General features: G+C 33.4%; 1 protein-coding gene across 1 annotated transcript in view; it reads left to right on the forward strand.

Moving 5' to 3' along the window:
- The window catches only part of LOC134851949 (uncharacterized), an 82,215-nt gene that overhangs the window by 18,596 nt on the left and 44,909 nt on the right, over positions 1 to 18,710 (forward strand). Inside the window, exons 2-5 of the mRNA XM_063868224.1 lie at positions 4,547 to 4,618; positions 5,120 to 5,237; positions 5,937 to 6,067; positions 12,960 to 13,098. Coding sequence (XP_063724294.1) covers positions 4,547 to 4,618; positions 5,120 to 5,237; positions 5,937 to 6,067; positions 12,960 to 13,098 — 460 coding nt within the window. The remainder of the gene's footprint in view (positions 1 to 4,546; positions 4,619 to 5,119; positions 5,238 to 5,936; positions 6,068 to 12,959; positions 13,099 to 18,710) is intronic.

Below are 18,710 nucleotides of genomic sequence, written 5' to 3' on the forward strand. Positions count from 1 at the left end.
AACTTTTTTAAGTGTTTTCTCTATTTGGATTTAGAAGAAAGAAGCTTATTTGAAGGAGGCCTGGCAAGCACGAGCAATTTAAATTGGTTGAAATGCAAAACAAGGAAACAAGGGTTGTTGAACCGAGCTAGGAGGAAAATCGATAAACAGTGTTTTTTCCCCTGTTTTTGAAGCTTCACGCACATCAAGAACAAAAAAAGATCCCGAATTGTTCAGGGAGGAGTTTAGATACATCCAATGGATTTTCCACTTTGTGAAGCTTACTGCTATTATGATACTAGATATAAAAAGAGTGTCATTGAAAATTGATCAATGAAATTGATCATTGAGATGTACCATCGCAAAATAACGACCACTCTTAGATAAGACAGTAAAATCAAGACAGTTGAAATCAATCAAAAAGATTCAAAAAACTATCAACCATGCAGTTTTATGTTATGAGCAAACAAAAAAAAAGAACTGATTTTAATCTGAATGGGAGGTTGAATGCAATGAAATACATAATAAATTTTTACAACTGCAAGAGATTATATAGTACAAATGGTACGTTTTCTCAAGAATTAAATCTTTTGTTTGAACACTGGTTCTTTTTAAACGCCGTTTTTGCGTTAGCTTAACAACTTTAGGCCTTTTGTATCAAAAAGAGAACCCAAAGTTTTTCCAAAACTGATTGTTATGAAACTTACCATCAAAATTTAGCTCATCTTAAAACTTATTAACAATGGTATATAAAGTTTTATTATGTACTTTTCGGTAATTTCTGATGCGAAAAGTTTCTGAAACTTATCTTCATATTTTTTCAACCCTGCTATTATTTGAAGAACATTTTCCGTATCTTAATACATAGGGCGACAACTGGATAATGTATAGCATAACTGAAAACAGGCGGTTTTCACCTCCCCCCCTCGGATTTCTCTTCCAGACATAGACTACTTAAGGGGGTTGAAGATAACCAATCTGGTCAAGATTGGCATAAGCAAATCATGATAGTTTTCGTGCTAAAAGTTTTTTTAAAAAAGGTGAGATTTAGTCCGACTTATAAACCGTTCCTCATTGAATTAAAGCAAAACTTTTGGTCTATTTATTCTTTCGGTGTATGTAAGAAATTTCACTATAAATTCAACAAAGCGGGTGAGGTGACTGATTTTCGAACAAAAACTGAAAAAAAAATTGATATTTTAAATTTTCCTTCATTTTTCAAAAGCAAACACAACTTCACAAATCTTATAATAAGGTTGGGATATTCAGATCTTCGCCCTGATAAGAGAAACCTTTTTAATTAGAAATTGATAATTCAAAATTAGTTTTAACTGAGTCTGATTTCCCATTTTTTGTTGTTTTTCGAATTCAGTTTTTTGAATAAATCGCCAGAGAAACTATTTATTTATAGATGAAAAAACAAACAAAACATTAAAGTGAATTTGAAGACAGTCAGTTTTTGCGTCTGATTTTCTTGCAAATCACTCCATTTCTACTGCTTAGCAAAATTTTTCTGAAAGGACTTCAAAGAGAAACACAGCAGACAACAGAGCGATAACATCCGGGTTTTAAATTTTTAGTTTTAGAGTAAGTTTTATAGTATTTTTTATGGAAAATATAATCAATGATAGCTCAATAGGTACTTGAGACATGTTTAAAACCACTTGAAAACAGTTTCAATGATATGAAACCACAAACCAGTTTCTCCAACGAGTGTGGGACGCCAAAACTTACAATATCGAAGCTCAAAAAAAACATGAGAGCGTAAAAAGAATCAATAAAACTGAAAAACTGAGGAATAAAAAGCTACTTGGTTCTTCTGTTTTGAAGTAATCTGAGAATTGAAGTTTGGTCAATTTATTATAAATATACGCGCAAAAAGTCCATTGTCTTTTAACGCAGAAGACTATATATTTTATATAATTTCTCCAGAAAAACGTGGAAGTAAGTGGCTCTTAAGTGTTTTCTCTTCAAATTTATGAGCTAACTTTTGAGTTTTTTCCTTTCTAACCAAATCTCTACTGCCTGATTTGAGCAGTGATTTTTCCCTGAAATGGCTATAAAGATTACATATTCACTTCATTGGCCTAGTCCTGGCCTTGTCCAGGATGTATGGAGCGAATTTGATTGAGGGTAAAACTTTTGAGGGCAAAAAGTTTAAAAGAGCATTAAAAGTTTAAATTTGATTGAGGGCAAAAAGTTTAAAAGAGCATTAAAAGTTTAAATTTGGTTGAGGGCAAAAAGTTTAAAAGAACATTATAGTTTAAATTTGATTGAGGGCAAAAAGTTTAAAAGAACATTAAAAGAAATATTTTTATTCCTCTTCTCTTCACCCACCTGTTCTTTTTTTAAAAATAGTATTCTTGTTCACTTCAATCAATGGTTACACCAAATGCCATTCAAACTGATTCAGCCATCACTAACATACTTGGTTTTTTTTTGTTAAAATAAACATTGGAAATCACAGTTTTCTCAGAATGAACTAAAACATTTTGAAAGGCCCAATCTTGGCTTAAAAGATTTTTCAAAGGGTTAACCACAAGCACAGTTTTTTTACCATTGATTCCTTGAAAAAGATAAACGTTTTCAATTAAGATTATCCCAAAAACGCAGCAAATCATTAAGAAAAAATGTGCGCCCAAAATGCCTGGGGCAATCGACAAATTACAAAAAAAACAAAGCCATCCTCCTTAGATTTCATTTCTTCTCGTTCATATCTGCGCTAATATTTTGCAAGTTCTGTTTGAATGCTCTTTTCTCCACGTGACTGAAAGGATTTGTTTTTTTGGATCAAATTGAACAAATAAAACTGAAATTATCTCCTAGTGATTCATCTTAAGAAACTATTTCAAGCCCGATGTCTTTCCAGGATTGAAGTTTTTTTAAAATCAACCTTCCGTAAGAGATGAAAAAACTGCTGAAAGTGATGCAATTTGTTTAAATATAAAGTGATATGGTATGCATCTATAAACACATCACACCAAATCTAAAAAGTTATGTAAACGCTTCAGAAGCTTGTATATTTAAGCTTATACAGATTTCAGAATATATTAAAAAAAATTGTCGAAGATGGCTAGTTAGACGATCGAATTTGCCCGAGAAAAAATATCACCCATAGCAGAAATCTGAACTATAAAAATGACAATTAATTGACACGTACTACTTGACTGTTATCTTTACGTTAAGCATGCTATTTGCTTCTAAAAACTGAAGCTCAGTTTTTCTAACTCTTATAAAACTCACACAAGACAATGGAGAAAAACTCTTTCACAATAATTTTGTTTCAACTTTATAACGGCTAATACATAACCATAAAAAAATAGTTTTCTCACAATCGAAACAAGTAATTTGTTTGAGGATAACATGAAAGTTTTCGCAACTAAATGTTGCCCAAGTATTGAACACTTGATTCCAAACATTATCATTCATGATGTTTGTTTCCATCAACACAAATTTACCATGAAAATTTTGCCGTCCTCATTTTTATTGTCCTTAAATTGTGGCATCTTGAAATTGTGGCATCTTGAAATGAAACATTTTCCGTTGAAACCCAAATAAAGTAATGAAATTTTTACTTTGTCAAAATTTCAAAAAATGTGTCTTGAATCTAACGGCTAGGGTGTAATTTCTTTTTTTTTTCAGAACATTTTGAACCGAAGAGCTGATAATTTAACAGAGCTTCTCTTTATGACCGCATTTTTAAAAAAAAGTAATATGAAAAGTAACTCTTTGAGCTGTTACAAACAAATGAGGAGTCTCATGCTTGAAAGACCGATTGCTTGAAAAATTTCAACCAATCAAAATCGCTAAACGTTTCTATTGGCTAAATGCCTTTCTCACAAAATCGAAGTCAATATTCAGAGAAAATTTATTAAATCAGTGGAAAATAATCAAAAATTTTACAAATTGCGGGTTACAACCGCAATAATATTCAGAAAATCATCAAGATTAATGAGGTCAAAATCATAAGATTTTTTCAGTCTTGAAAACTCATCTGCTTATTATCCAATCGGTCAATATTGACACTTATGGCCTGGATTTTTTTTCTTACTTTAAGATTTTGAATACTCAATTCTGATTGGCTGAAAGTAAGCTAAAATTAATTTCAAGCATTCGGTCCTTCAAGCATGGGGACGCCACCATGAAAAATCCCGTGAAAACGTTCAAGAATTTCGATGAAAATAGCTATCAACTGCGTATTTGGAAAGCGGACGTCCCCCGGTAATTTGGCCCCCTGCCGACCCAAAGGGTCCACCTTTACAATATTTTTAGAGATCAATTTTTTGGCTGACTGACCTTGAAAGTTTTCTAAAGGTGCCTTTGGCGCCATTAAATACTAATTTTTAGGAGGAAGCGCGCCAAAAATACGCAATGTTTTGGTAAAAATTATCTGTAAATTCCTAAATGTAGGTCACAAGATTTCCAATTTTTTTTCAAAGACCGTTCTGCTGGAGAAAATTTTGGATCTGTCCCTAGTAGTCTAATACGAATTTGTGAAACTTATAATGCCTCCTGAAAAACTCAAACTTAGGCATCTAAACTGACTATGTTGGAATTTTTTTTCTAGGATATTTCCAAACAGTGCAGCGTATACAATGGGGCTCAAACGGCTATCAACAGCGATACATTTCCATCCTTAGTATGAAATAATAAATCATCATTATCATTAGAACATTATCATCATCATCATCATCATCATCATCATCATCATCATCATCATCATCATCATCATCATCATCATCATCATCATCATCATCATCATCATCATCATCATCATCATCATCATCATCATCATCATCATCATCATCATCATCATCATCATCATCATCATCATCATCATCATCATCATCATCATCATCATCATCATCATCATCATCATCATCATCATCATCATCATCATCATCATCATCATCATCATCATCATCATCATCATCATCATCATCATCATCATCATCATCATCATCATCATCATCATCATCATCATCATCATCATCATCATCATCATCATCATCACCACCATCATCATCATCATCATCATCATCATCATCATCATCATCATCATCATCATCATCATCATCATCATAGCAGAACCACAAGCATCGTCGTATTTTTTATCGACTGTTTTCGTCTTTTCAACCAGGACTGCGAGGGAACACCTTCAGAGCCAGTATCTTCAAACAGGAAATGGTACTTGAGATATCGGATAGAAAACGGACTAACCACCGGCTGCAGCCATATAAGACAAGCGGACCCAAATAGTTAGTCGAACTGATTTTTTATACTATGCTATTTCTTTTGCATAAATTGAATGACAATGATTATACATCACGAAGAAGGATTTTACACGATTCAAACATTTGCGCTATACTTTTTTGATTCATTTGCCCATGGAATTCCGTCAGTTCATTTTGTAATTCAACAAGTTGCGCGCTTGCTCAACACTCTGGGCCGCTCTTTCTGCTAAAAAATTACGCGCCAAAAAATTGTTGCTTGTCGAAAAAATTGACGTGCGAGATATCTTCCAAAAATTGATTTTTAAAATCATAATAGACGATTACTACTGCACTAAGAATCACATTTAGTGCAGGCGTAACTGATTCCCTAGTCTCCTAAGGTATCAATCTGGTTGTCCACTTTTCTTAATGATTTGTACAGATTTACTGATTACCGATTAGGTATAGTGAGTGTCACAATTTCAAACGGGCATCAGTTGTTTCTATTGCTAAATTTTTTAAAAGGGTTTCTTACGTTTTGACAAGATTTATCTATATATTTCAAAGAAAAGTTTAAAAAAGTTGAGTAGTTGCGTATCATTGAATTCAAAAAATTATGATTGGAAGATTTCCTGGAGTTTTGACAAAATTTGGATTTACCCCAATAAGGAATCATCAGCACAGATGACTTCTACTCAGCACAGCGTTTACAGACAGTAAACAGCTAAGTTTCAATCTTTTCAGGTGCCGATGGATACTACGAAGTAAGATTGCACGGAATCAAAATAACAGTTTTCTGTGTGATGAGGGAACCAGAACAAAGCACCTTGACTTTTGTGGATATACATGCTGAAACAACACTTTTCGATGCAGCGGTATTTACTATACATTTCCGTTGTAAAAAAGAGTTCTGTTGTAATAATTTTGGTCTTCCTAGTTCACAACAAACGACATTTCAATTTTTTTCACATCAGAGGTGGGGGAAGCGGGCTGTTCTGGAACCAGTTCTAAACTAGTATTTATAAACCAAATATATTATTAATAATTAATCACAATAAAATGTTAATCAGCACCAGAACAATTTGGAAAAACCTTGAATACAGTTGTTCTCCTTCTGGATAAACTCCAAAAACTAACTCGCATAAACCAGTATACACTAGATCTATTGAGACTAGGAGATATAAGAGTAAGAATAAGATCGGTATTGGACCAAGAAGTTGCACGAATCTATCCGGCCGAGAATAAGATAGCTTGACGAGCAGACGGTGTAACTTGTCTGAAATTACTCTATGAGTATAACCATTAGGTCATAACTCATCTGGTGAGATCAAAGGTCTCAAACAAGACCTTTACTAACTTAGAATTAGACAATTGCAAATTGCAAAAATATTAGACGCAATAGATAATTTAATAGAAATGTCTCTACGTCTCAATAAATCTACGCTAATTTTCTAAAGAAAGTATTGAAAGTATTGAAAGAAGACCAATATCATGGCGTGAAAAACGATCAGGAAACGGAACACTCTACTACATGATAGTACGACCGAAACCGGAACAAGTTTTTGTACTCAGAATACTTTATGTATTAACTATAAATTTTCAATTATTGACATGAAATTTATTTAAAGAACAATTCTTCAAAAACTTTTTGGGTGCTTAGACTACTATCTATACAATAACGACTGATAAAAATAACACATGTCGTTTTCCACAAAATCTGCAGTAAATCAAAACTTTTGAATAATTGTTTTATTAAATTAAAAAAAAACAAAAATTAAAAATCATTGTTAGTTCTAAAAATCAACACTTGATTTTCCTCGTCTCAGCTTCATCACTTGAAAAACAGAAAAAATTCAAAAAACTGATATCATCTAAACTCTAACTTTTAAATTTTGTCAAACTTAAAACATTACATTAAAACTTATCAAGGCTTGCCCTTGCTTTCCATATTTCATTTTTCTTCATAAATAGATCATCAAGGCTTCCCTTGGATCTTTTTTTCCTTGGATCAAATCAGAACAATTTTGTTCTCCCCTTCCCATAATTTTAAAAGTGTCTAAAGACCTCAAACGTCGATTCACTACCCAACCCTTATAAACGACACAGGACTAAAAGAACTTTTTTGAAAAATTAACCATTTTAATTAAGCTAAAAAGTGAAGAACTTAAGTTACTCATCCATCACTTGAAACCTTCCTCTAAGATGACCCAGACTAAAACCCTTAAACAATTAGTAAGTCATAAAATAGTATTCAACGATTTATCTGTTATACCTGAATATCTAAATATAACTGAACCTTGTGCATTGATTTGCTATTCTCCAACACTCGATCGCAAATCACATCCCCTAGGTAAGATTAAGTAAGTAACTCATAGATTAAAACCGAATTGATATACTCTCCCTCCAACCCGTCAACCACGACAATCTATGGCCCAAGTTAAGATAACCACAAAAAAAACCGTAAGAACTAACAATTTAAGAAAATAAAAATTCTAACCCCAAAGTATTGCATCCATCATCCTAAACCTTATGTCAAGGGATAATCTAGGCAGTAAAAAAACAATCTTAATACATAACTGTTTAATTAAAAACAATAGATACGATCTTGTAATCACACAGCACAGAAAAACAATAGGATATATTAGGTCAAAAAAACAAACAGGAAAAAAGACAACCATAACAAAACAAAACAAATTATAAAAAAAACAAGTTTCAAAACGATGAAACGTAGCCTCAGAATCGTGAAAAAACACAATACAGAACCTCAAACTTAGAAGAATCATCAAAAAAGTAACCCAACAGACGACCAAATGTACTTTCTGACTCAGAAGCTACAACATCATCATCAATAAAAGCAAAACGCAAAATAAAAAAGTCATATATCAACAAACTAACGCGTCTATATAATTGGAATCAACCAAGAAGACATATTGTATGTTACTCACTAACAGTTCTACAAAATTAAACATGACCAAAAACAACAAAAGTTTTGATGATTACTCGACACTCCCTTTTTCATAAAACCACAAAACGATCCCGCCCGAGGACAAGTACAATTTTGTTACAACTTAATTGTAAATTTATTTGAAAAAGGAAATAGCTCATGTAAACAAGATTTTCCTGAAGTTAAAATAAAACGACAATTACCTGACCACTATCTCAAAGGTATATGTAATATCAAATAATTTTACGGATAATTACAATTGAAATTGTATCACCAAACTAAATCACACTAAACATCAAATCCAAACAGACGATATAGATATAGAAATCTCGAATGTTTTCACAGACTATGTAAAAATATACAACACCAAAATTCACAAAGAGCAAATTCAATATTCACAAATGATGTTTTTTTTCACTTATCTATAGCTATTTATTCATACTAATAGGAAATGAAAGAAACACAAAATGAGTCTCCAACTCAAACATCCCGACATTCAACTGTAAGACAGGAAATCTGGGTTTTTTCAAATTTTTTAAATAGAATCCGTGAAAAACTCAAATTTAACGGAATCTCACAAAAAACGTTAAACATGATCTACAAAAGATACTAGCATGGTTTATTAATGATTATTTTGTCCATAACAACGATCTCATAGCACTACCAAGAAAAAAATTTCGACCACAAATTTCAGAAAATGAAACTAAATTAGCAGATTAAACATATTATGTTTGGGTCCTTGATTGGTCCAGTTTTTTAGTAAAACAATTGATATATCAATTCAAGCATTCATTTCCACTAATAAAGACTACGATAGAATAACTCCACTTACTATTGATGCAACACCTTTAAATTATCATGCAATGTTCCCTGACAGAACAAGAAATAAAAGCTTAAATTCTACATTCAATAATACACAAGAAAATTTAAATGGAACAAAAAATCTTATACAACAAGGTATTCAAACTCCATCACATTTCGTTAATGAAACAATGCCAACAACAACGCAACAAAGCATTTCCCCCATTCATCCTACACTGAAATCTTCAAAAAATAAACATACAGCATTCCCGCAAACAACTATACAATCCACAGTAAAACCTTCTATTATACCAAAATACTCAAAAATGGATTATCAAACATCTAAACCAGTAACGACATCACGACCAGCAAATAAACAAAAAACGTCTGATAGAAACTACTTTTCAGATCAAACTTATAGTTTTTTTTTTAAAATCCAAAACAACAAAACCCCCCTATACGAATAGTGATCACAAGCACAAAAGTTTAATCAAAACGTGCCACAACATGCCTCTCACATAGTATTTTTTAACGATAAACAACGAGCTACAAGAGATCGTAGCGAAAATTATCCATTTTCCAGCAAAATAAAACCATTACTAATAAACGACATTTAAGGAATCAACCACATTATTCAGAAGATGAAAATTACTATAGTCAAAATCAACAATGACTCAGTACAAATCATAAAAAAAAACAATAATTGGAAAATTGATCAACCAGATCCTATCTATCAACCAGATCTTCTCGAACCATATACAAGAAACAAACCAACACGACAAACAAGACATAAACCAACATCATATGATAATAACTTTAAATCACAAAATCCTTTTAATACACGAAGTTATCAACCAACTCAAATGCAAAATGAAATCCCATTACCATATTATTCATAACAACATGAAATAACAAAAACACAACTTACAAATTTTTTTCAAAAACCAAATTCCGCAGATTCACTACAAATGACTATGAATCCATACCTTATGGGTGGATCTTCTATATCATCTAGTAAACCACTAATGTTATTCCTAGAAACAGATCCTGAATACTCAGTAGAATATTATTTAAACGGAGTCACAGCCAATTCATATTGAATATAGCACCTGAACCACTAAATACACCACTTCATTAAAATTGGATACATAGACACACAATTCTAATCCAAACCACACTTGATGGCGCAGTCCAAAAAAGGTTTTCAGTTTTATTTATAGATTTCAAATCAGATTGGAAAGAATCACACAAGAATTTTCAAAAATGTTTGACTCTGAAAGGAACAAACAACATCAAAAAGTTCTATGCAACGAAATTGGTAGACTCCCTAATGACACAATTAAAAAACTTGCAGTAAGAGTCGAAACATTGGTAAGAAAAGCATATTCCCTTGATACGCATGACTATAAAAACCCAAAAATGACAGAAATTTTAATCATAACTCTAACACCACAATTACGGAAAATAGCGATTAAAAAGAGAGCATCGCATCCATCTTCAATTCGAGAACCCGATATAGATTTCCGAAAACTTGTAGATAAGCTAGAACAAGCTGAAATTACTATGAAACTGGAAAAAACAGAAAATTTAAAATTACAATACGTAAGCAACATCCATACAACTACTTCACAAATAAATAACATTCATGAGTCTGACACTGAACTAGCTGAAAAAATCACTCAAATATTAAGTATCTACAATCCAAAATTTATAAAAATCCAAAATTTATGGCAACGATCTTTCAAAAAATGATGTAACTATTGCCGTAGATATGACATAGCATTCCTGAAGGTAGACAGAAACAACAGGATAATCAGAACAAACCACAGAAATATAGAGAACCAAATATATCATTTTGTCAATACATGAAAAAAGACCAGAATTTACCAAACAAAAACATTCACAGTAAAAATAGTTCAGGAAAACCATTTCCAGATAATGATAATACCAGAGAAGAATTATTCAAAATTGTTCTAGACGCAAGATACCTTAATTCTCTCATTGATGAATCTAAATGTAATTGGTCCATAGAACCAAATCAAGTAATTCTCACAAAAATAATCGGAAAATATTTTCCAACAGCTGACATGAACAGCGCAAACAATCAAATGTCACTAGATGAACAATCACGACGCTTAGCACAATTCGTTATTGGAAACCAACAAAACGAATTTAATAGACTTTTCTATGGAAGTTCCATAGGACCAGCAGCATTTTCAGCATTTATGAGTAAGATTTTTCGACCACTCATTCTCAGTAAAAATGTCATAAAATATTTATGCGATGTTTTCATGCAATCACAAGCAAAACGCAAAATGTTTAAACTATTGGATAAATACCACCAAATACAACTTAAAGAAAACATGAAAGCGGCCCCAGACAGTTCACATTTTTCCCTCGCTCGTGTAAAAATCCATTGACATATTATTGAAGGAAATACAATCACTCCAATAAAATCTCGCATTGACGCAACCATAAAACTTCAAATTCCATCAATTAAAAAGAAAATCCAAAAATGTTTTGGAATGCTTAACTTTTTAAGTATATACGTCTATAAAAGGCAACTATGTTTAAGATCATTTTATAAAATTCCCAGACAAAAAAAAATTTTGAATGGACAACAGAACACCAAAAACGATTTGAAGAAATAAAAACACTCCTCACTGAACAAATATCAAATACTATTCCAGATCCAGACCAACCATTTTATGCTATGTGCGACGCCTCAAAGTTCGGCATCGGCGCAGCATTATTAGAATCACACAGTGGAACAAATAAAATGAATCATATTTCAGCAAATTCAAGACTATTTACACAAGCTGAATTTAGACTCTCTACTCTTATGAGAGAATGCACAGCCATAAAATATACTCTCACAGATTATGAATTTTCAATACTTGGATCAAAACATCCAACAGTTCTATTTACATTAGGTCATAACTAAATTCTGACCTCATAGCTCAAAAAATAGATAACAAAATGCAAACCGCTTTCTGCTCAAACGAGTTGGTATAATCTCGTCTTTCCTGGCAATTCATAGTTCGACTATGTTATTGCTGAGAACAAAGTTTTTTCGTATTCTGCTAATTAACTCCACTCTTAATGTCACAAATAGTCCAATAAACATCTTTTGGAATGGCATTTGAGCAAAAATAAAATTTTAAGCCGTAGTGCGGGTCATTTTGGCAGTGTAGCTTAACTGTTAGCTGCAATAAACAATAATTTAATTTTCGCATACGTAATAAATACGTAATAGAAACAAGACACTATAAAATTTCAAAAAGTGTTAATGGTTGTGCCGTTTTGTTGATAAACTTTGGTGGTGATCAATTTGACCTTATAATAAAAAGCCTTACCAGGAAAAGCACAATTGTACACCTCGTTTGAGCAGATTGTGATTAATAATTTGTGAATTTCTGGGCGATGTTGAGATGTTGTAAGATCAAAACTAAGCCACATCTTTAATGAGTCCTTAGAAGTTTTTAGATATGAAATTCTTAGTACGTACTTATAACACTCAATTATTCTTAACTAGCACAACCTCAGCAACAATTTCCCCAGCCCGTTAAAAGGAATTGATCAATTTTAGAGAGAAAAATGAAAACCATAAATTGTGGTCAATATTTAACCTTAAGTATAAAGGTTAGAGCAGTACAAAATTAATGCGACCAATATTAGCTTGCCTCAATTCAATTTGGAACAATTTTGTGCTGCGGCCTATTTCGCCACGCAAAACAAATCGCAATGCTCTTTTAGCACCATAAAAGTTTTTTCACCAGGCGCATAAATTGATCCAGCGTATGGCTAAATTGGGTATTTTCAAAACCTCAGAAATTCACCAAAAAATGAGGCCAAAATTTACATTTAAAATCAGAAATTGATATTTTTCATACGGTATAAAAACATTTGTTAAAACTTTATTTTATTTGCCGAAACTAGACTGAAAAACCACTTCAAGTAATTCTTCTGCTTTTTATTCAGAAGTCGAAACATTCACCAATTGTTAACAAAATGAATTTCAGGGAAATCCGAATTATGTCAAGAAAGAATTCACAAAAGCGCGCATTATCTATAGTTCATGTGTGGCGGGGCTGCAGGCAAACGCTTTCACATTCTCCACACAGACAGGCAATAACAATCTCTTCATCGAATCCCATGCAGGTATCTTTACATGCATACAAAGTTTCAATCACCTCTACAGAAAACACGTCGTCGAGTTTTAACACAAGGGGTTTTCCATTCGCATATAATGATAAAATTAAAGAACCAATTTTACAAGATTATCACGAGGCCAAGCTCGGAATTTTGGTAGTGATTTGGGTTTTGCTGACATTATCCTTAGCATTCGCTATTTTGTGTTGGAATCCACCCCCGTTTTTCAGCATTTAAGTAAATCAAATTTTAATTGAGCAGAAAAATTTCATTCTATCAAAAAAATAACTATGCATAGTTTAATGACCAGCTCACTCAAACACTGGGGTAATCAGGGACACTCTTTCTCATGATAACGATTGTATAAGGAGTTGGTTAATTTCCCAAAGTTGACCCGGGTCGAGATCCCGCTCAAAAACCGCTCGAAAAATGAGCGGTTTGAGCGGTTTTCCAGCAAGATTTGAGCGGTTGGAGCGGTTTGGCGGATTTGTTTTGGAAAAACCGCTCAAAACGTTCAAATTTTGCTTAAGAAACCGCTCAAAAACCGCTCACTTCTTGCGGTGGTTTTTAAACGGTTTTTCAGACGAAATTTGAGCGGTCTTATAAAGAAAACCGATTAAAACCATCAAAAGGCCTGGAAAGCTAATGTGACGCTAAGATGCAGTTGAAGTATTATCTACAATTTAAAAAAAGTGCTTAACCGTTCTCAACTCAAGCAAGATATTTTTTGATGTCTAGACCACAAACAATGTGAGCGACCTTTTTCAAATGTTCGAGTAAAAAAACCACTAGAAAATATGTATGTATGTGTGTATGTATGTATTTACGTATAAATGTATGTATGTATGTATGTATGTATGTATGTATGTATGTATGTATGTATGTATGTATGTATGTACGTATGTAAATATATATGTATGTATGTATCTATGTATGTATGTATGTATGTATGTTTGTATGTGTGTATGCTCGAGCGGAAGCTGTTGAATCTACTAAACATTTGACTGACCAAATTTAAAACAAAAAAGTCGTGTACAAAATATGAGGATGCAAATTGGAAAATTGGAAACCACAACTGAAGTTTAAAAAAAAACAAATTGAAGTGTGTAAAATTGATTTAAAAAATTTATACTACCTTATACTGACTTTAAGGTAACAAGTGTATTTTTTTGACTGCAAAAAACTTGTTATTGTCCAGACCAAGGGTCGAACACCTTCGGTCTTTCAAGCATGTCAAACAACAACTAGACTGTATGGCTTTTTTATAGAACGTGTCAATCTCGCTGACTATTTTTGCTCAATTGGCTAAAAAGATGCAGCAGCAGACAAGTTGTTGCTAGACCCGCTGTTAGACTTGAGGAAACTCGTGATTATGTCTGAAAAGTTTGTTTCTCAGAGCTTGTCGCATATAATAATCAAAATAAAGAACCTTTTTAAAAAATTATCACAAGGCCAAGCTCGGCACTTTGGTAGTGGTTTGGGTTCCGCTGACATTATCCTTGGAATCCGCTTATATTGTGTTAGATTCCGCAATGTTTCGATAATCTTTTAAACTCGGAAATCTGATGGAATCGAAAAAAAATGTTTAAGCACTAGGCGCTAAAACTCTGATTTGGCTAATGAGCAAAAATTAGGAATTCAGTGACAATGCGGATTTTAGAGACAAATGCAAAGCCATGTTTGTTTCGGAATCCGCAGATGAATGTACTTTTGCAATGGAGCAAATTGAAGCGAAATGTCGCTCGATTACACAGTTTGTTAGTGGACTCCGCTTCTGTTCAAATTGCGCATTTTGTCGAGGCGTTCTTACAGCACAAGTTCAACAGTTTAAAAATTTATCCGAACCATTTTGTATCACCTTATTTTGTTGGATGATAACCTTGAACGTATCCCCTCCGATTGCTTAATTATATCAGCAATTGAGACAAACAAACCTCTCAATTATTCCGCAAATGAGACAATTGTCTCTCCAATTCAGCCCTCCTCTCCTTTTTTATCTCTCTCTTTCAGCAATTGAAATGAGTCCCTTCTTGCTACCCACCCCCCTTTTTCATCATTTAAGTAAATCAAATTTTAATTGAGCAGAAAAAATCTCATTCTATCAAAAAGATAATTAAGCATGATTTAATGACTAGCTCAAGCAAACTCTGGGGTAATCAGGGACAGTTTTTCTCATAATAAAGATTGTAAAAGGACTTGGTTAATGTCCCAAAGTTGAGCGGAAGCTGTTGAGTCTACTAAACATTTGACTGACCAAATGTGAAACAAAAAAATTGTATTCAAAACATGAGGTTGCAAATTGGAGTATAGAGAGGTTAGGGCATACCACAACTGAATTTTAATGAAAAACTGAATTTGAAATAAATTGAAATGTGTAAAATTGATACAAAGTTATGTACCACCTTATATTGATTTTAACGGTAACAAGGGTGTTTTATTCACTGTAAAAATTATGTTATTGTCCAGACCAGGGGTCAAATACCTTCGGTCTTTCAAGCGGGTCAAACAACATTTAGACAAAATGGCTGTTTTATAGAACGTGTGAATCTCGCTGACCATTTTGGCTAAATTGGCTAAAAGATGTAGCAGCAGACAAGTTGCTGCAAGACACACTGTTAATCGTGAGGAAACTCGAGCTTTGTCCAAAAAGTTTGTTTCTCAGAGCTTATCGCATCTCTGTGGAATGTATTACAACGCGCAACTTAATAACTTTTTGATCAATACTGTTTTCAGGTTGCGAAATTCTCAGTTGCCGGTGTTACCGGTTGCGTAGATTGCGGTTGCGGGGTTTTCAGATTTCCTGCCTGTAACTGAGCCGCTCTTGGGCTCTTCATTAAGCAACAGGATCCAATAAATGTCAACAAAACTCCGGTAGTTTTTGATTCCGATAGCACTCGGTTCAATAAAAAACAACCCTTTTAATGAATTGATTATGAGTAGATTGGACAACTTTACGTTTTTGTTTGAATAAGTTTTTAGCGAAAGTGAATTGGCTTAGGTTGATCTCAATACTTTTTTCACGTAAATTGGACAAACTGGCTAAACAGATCCGGCAGCAGAGAACAATATCGTTCAAAAAGAATTTTTAAGTTGCGGTATGCCATATATTCCCCAGAGTTGCGACAAGCTGTGAGAAACAATTTTTTTTGGACAAACTTCAAGTTTCCTCAAGTCTAACAGCGAGCAGCTAGACTTGAGGAAACTCGAAGTTTGTCCAAAAAGTTTGTTTCTCAGAGCTTGTCGCAACTCTGGGGAATATATGGCATACCGCAACTTAAAAATTCTTTTTGAACAATATTGTGGTCAGGGTGCGGAGTTCCCAGTTGCCGGTGTTCCCGGTTGCGTAGTTTACGGTTGCATGGTTTCCGGATTACCTGCCTGTAAATGAGTCGCTCTTGGGCTCTTCTTGGGCCTTTCCCTAAGCAACCGGATTAAATAAAGCTCCACAAATCTCCGGTAGTTTTTGATTCCGATAGCACTCGGTTCAATAAATAACATGAATTGATTGTGAGTAGATTGGAAAACTTTACATTTTTATTAGGTTTTTGGCGAAATTGAACTGATTTATGTTTGATTTTAAGACTTTTTCATGTAAATTGGGTAAAACTGGCTATTTAGATCCAGCAGCAGCAGAGAAGTTGCAGCAGAAGCTGGATAATAAAGACAGTAAACGCGTTTGCATTGGAAACACTAGTATTTATCGCTTAAAGTACTAATTTGTTCTCAGTTGGTTAGAACACTAGGTTAGGCAATTGACCAAAGAAATAATTGAAGGCAAAAAGTTAAAGTTTCAGGCCTGGTTCCCACTCGCCACCTCATGCATCCAAAGCCACAACGTTGTCTCTTCAACACGAGATTTTTGATCTTTAAAACAGTAGCGGTGCCCGATAGGCCCATTCAACAAAAATGTTGAAAAGTTATCATTTAGATTGATCCCTTTTTTATTCTTTTTACTACGTTAAATGATTACTATTTTCGAAATTTATTCATACTCATTTGCTATTGTTTTGTAACAGGAAAAAACGCTAAGAAATTCGCGTAAAATTGTTTTTGCATCGAGCAAAACATTTTTATGAGCTAGGTGAATTTTAGGGTGGGACTTAATTGCTTATTATGGTATGAGCTTAGATAAAAAGCTTTAAGATCTTTCAACTTTCCAAGAAAACACGTGTAATGTGAACTTTAAATTTAGCTCTAAATGGTTTCATACTTTTGTCACCGTGTTCAATTTTACACTAATTTCGACCAAGTTTTCGATAATATGATTTTAGCAAATATTGAAAAAAAATCTAATTTGATCAATTATCTTTTAGTTTGGAATTAGAAAATTGAACCTAAGTTATTAATGGTTTTAAGTTATTAATAAAAAAGTTAAAACAAATTGATTATAATTTCCTTTTAAGTTTTAACAGCCAGCTAATCACTCTTTTAAATTCTTTTTAGGTTTCTTGGATGTCATCTCCCAAAAATGGGTTTCGAGCTGTCAAATGGGCTGGTAGTTTTTTTCGGCAAAACAAGTAAAGGAGGGGCATTAGCCGCAAGGATTCTCCAATATGTTGTTTTGATATTACACAATCTGCGGGGCCTCGCCTTGGAGCTGTAGTTTCCTCGCGGACTGGCCTGTTGCTAGACACGCTGTTAGACTTGAGAAAACCCAGGGTTCAATCGAACACGAACAGATTGCTTCTCAGAGCTTGTCGCAACTCTGGGAAAAATATGGCATACTGCAACTTAAGATTTTTTTCGATCAATATCGTGCTCATATTGCGGAGATCCCAGTTGGCGGGGTTCCCGGTTGCGTGGCTTCCAGTTGCGGGGTTTCCGGGTTTCCTGCCTGTGACTGAGCCGCTCTTGGCTCGCATTTCCTTAAGCAACAGGGTAAAAAAACAGAGAACAAAACTCCGGTAATTTTTGATTCCTGTAGCACTCGGTCCAATAATTAGAAACCTTTTTAATGAATAGATTATGAACAGATTGGAAATTTTTTTGTTTTAGTTAGAATAATTTTTGAAATTAAAAGTTTACTCACGTAAATTGGACAAAAGTTGCATATTTTAGGACAACTTCGTTCGCCATATTTGATGTCAAACATCTTTTTCACTCAAAAGTTTTTCTATTTTGCAAGTTTTGCATATTTTTTATTTACATTCAAAAAACTTATGCACAGATGAGACAGTTCACTTCAGCAGTTAGAAAAATTTCCTTCCACGCTTGTAAATTGGGAGTTTTTCAGAGACTAATTATTTGTTAATTTTAGTTTTTTAGAAATTGTAAAATTTCTTTCATTATGCTTGCGATAAGCAATCGTTATCAAACTGGAATCAAAACTTTTGTAGCTAACAACTAGCTCAACAAAATCAATTGAATGAATCTGCAGGAACAAAAACAAGCCCAATTTCTAGAAACTTCAAGTTTAACAAATGGCTGAGTACTAGTAACTACAGGCTAGTTTCAGGGGCGACTTGTAACTTATTAAAGTGTTTTACATAAAAGTTTTTTTTTCGGCTCAACTGGTGTCTGCTCAAAGATGGTCGACCTTGTTTCCACTTCGTAAGTTTTGTCCAGTTGCTAATTTGAATTTCAAATGTCTTGCTTGTTGTGTTTGCTCACAACTCTTGCTT

Source organism: Symsagittifera roscoffensis, chromosome 7, assembly GCF_963678635.1.
Source record: "Symsagittifera roscoffensis chromosome 7, txSymRosc1.1, whole genome shotgun sequence".
Lineage (NCBI taxonomy): Eukaryota > Metazoa > Xenacoelomorpha > Acoela > Convolutidae > Symsagittifera > Symsagittifera roscoffensis.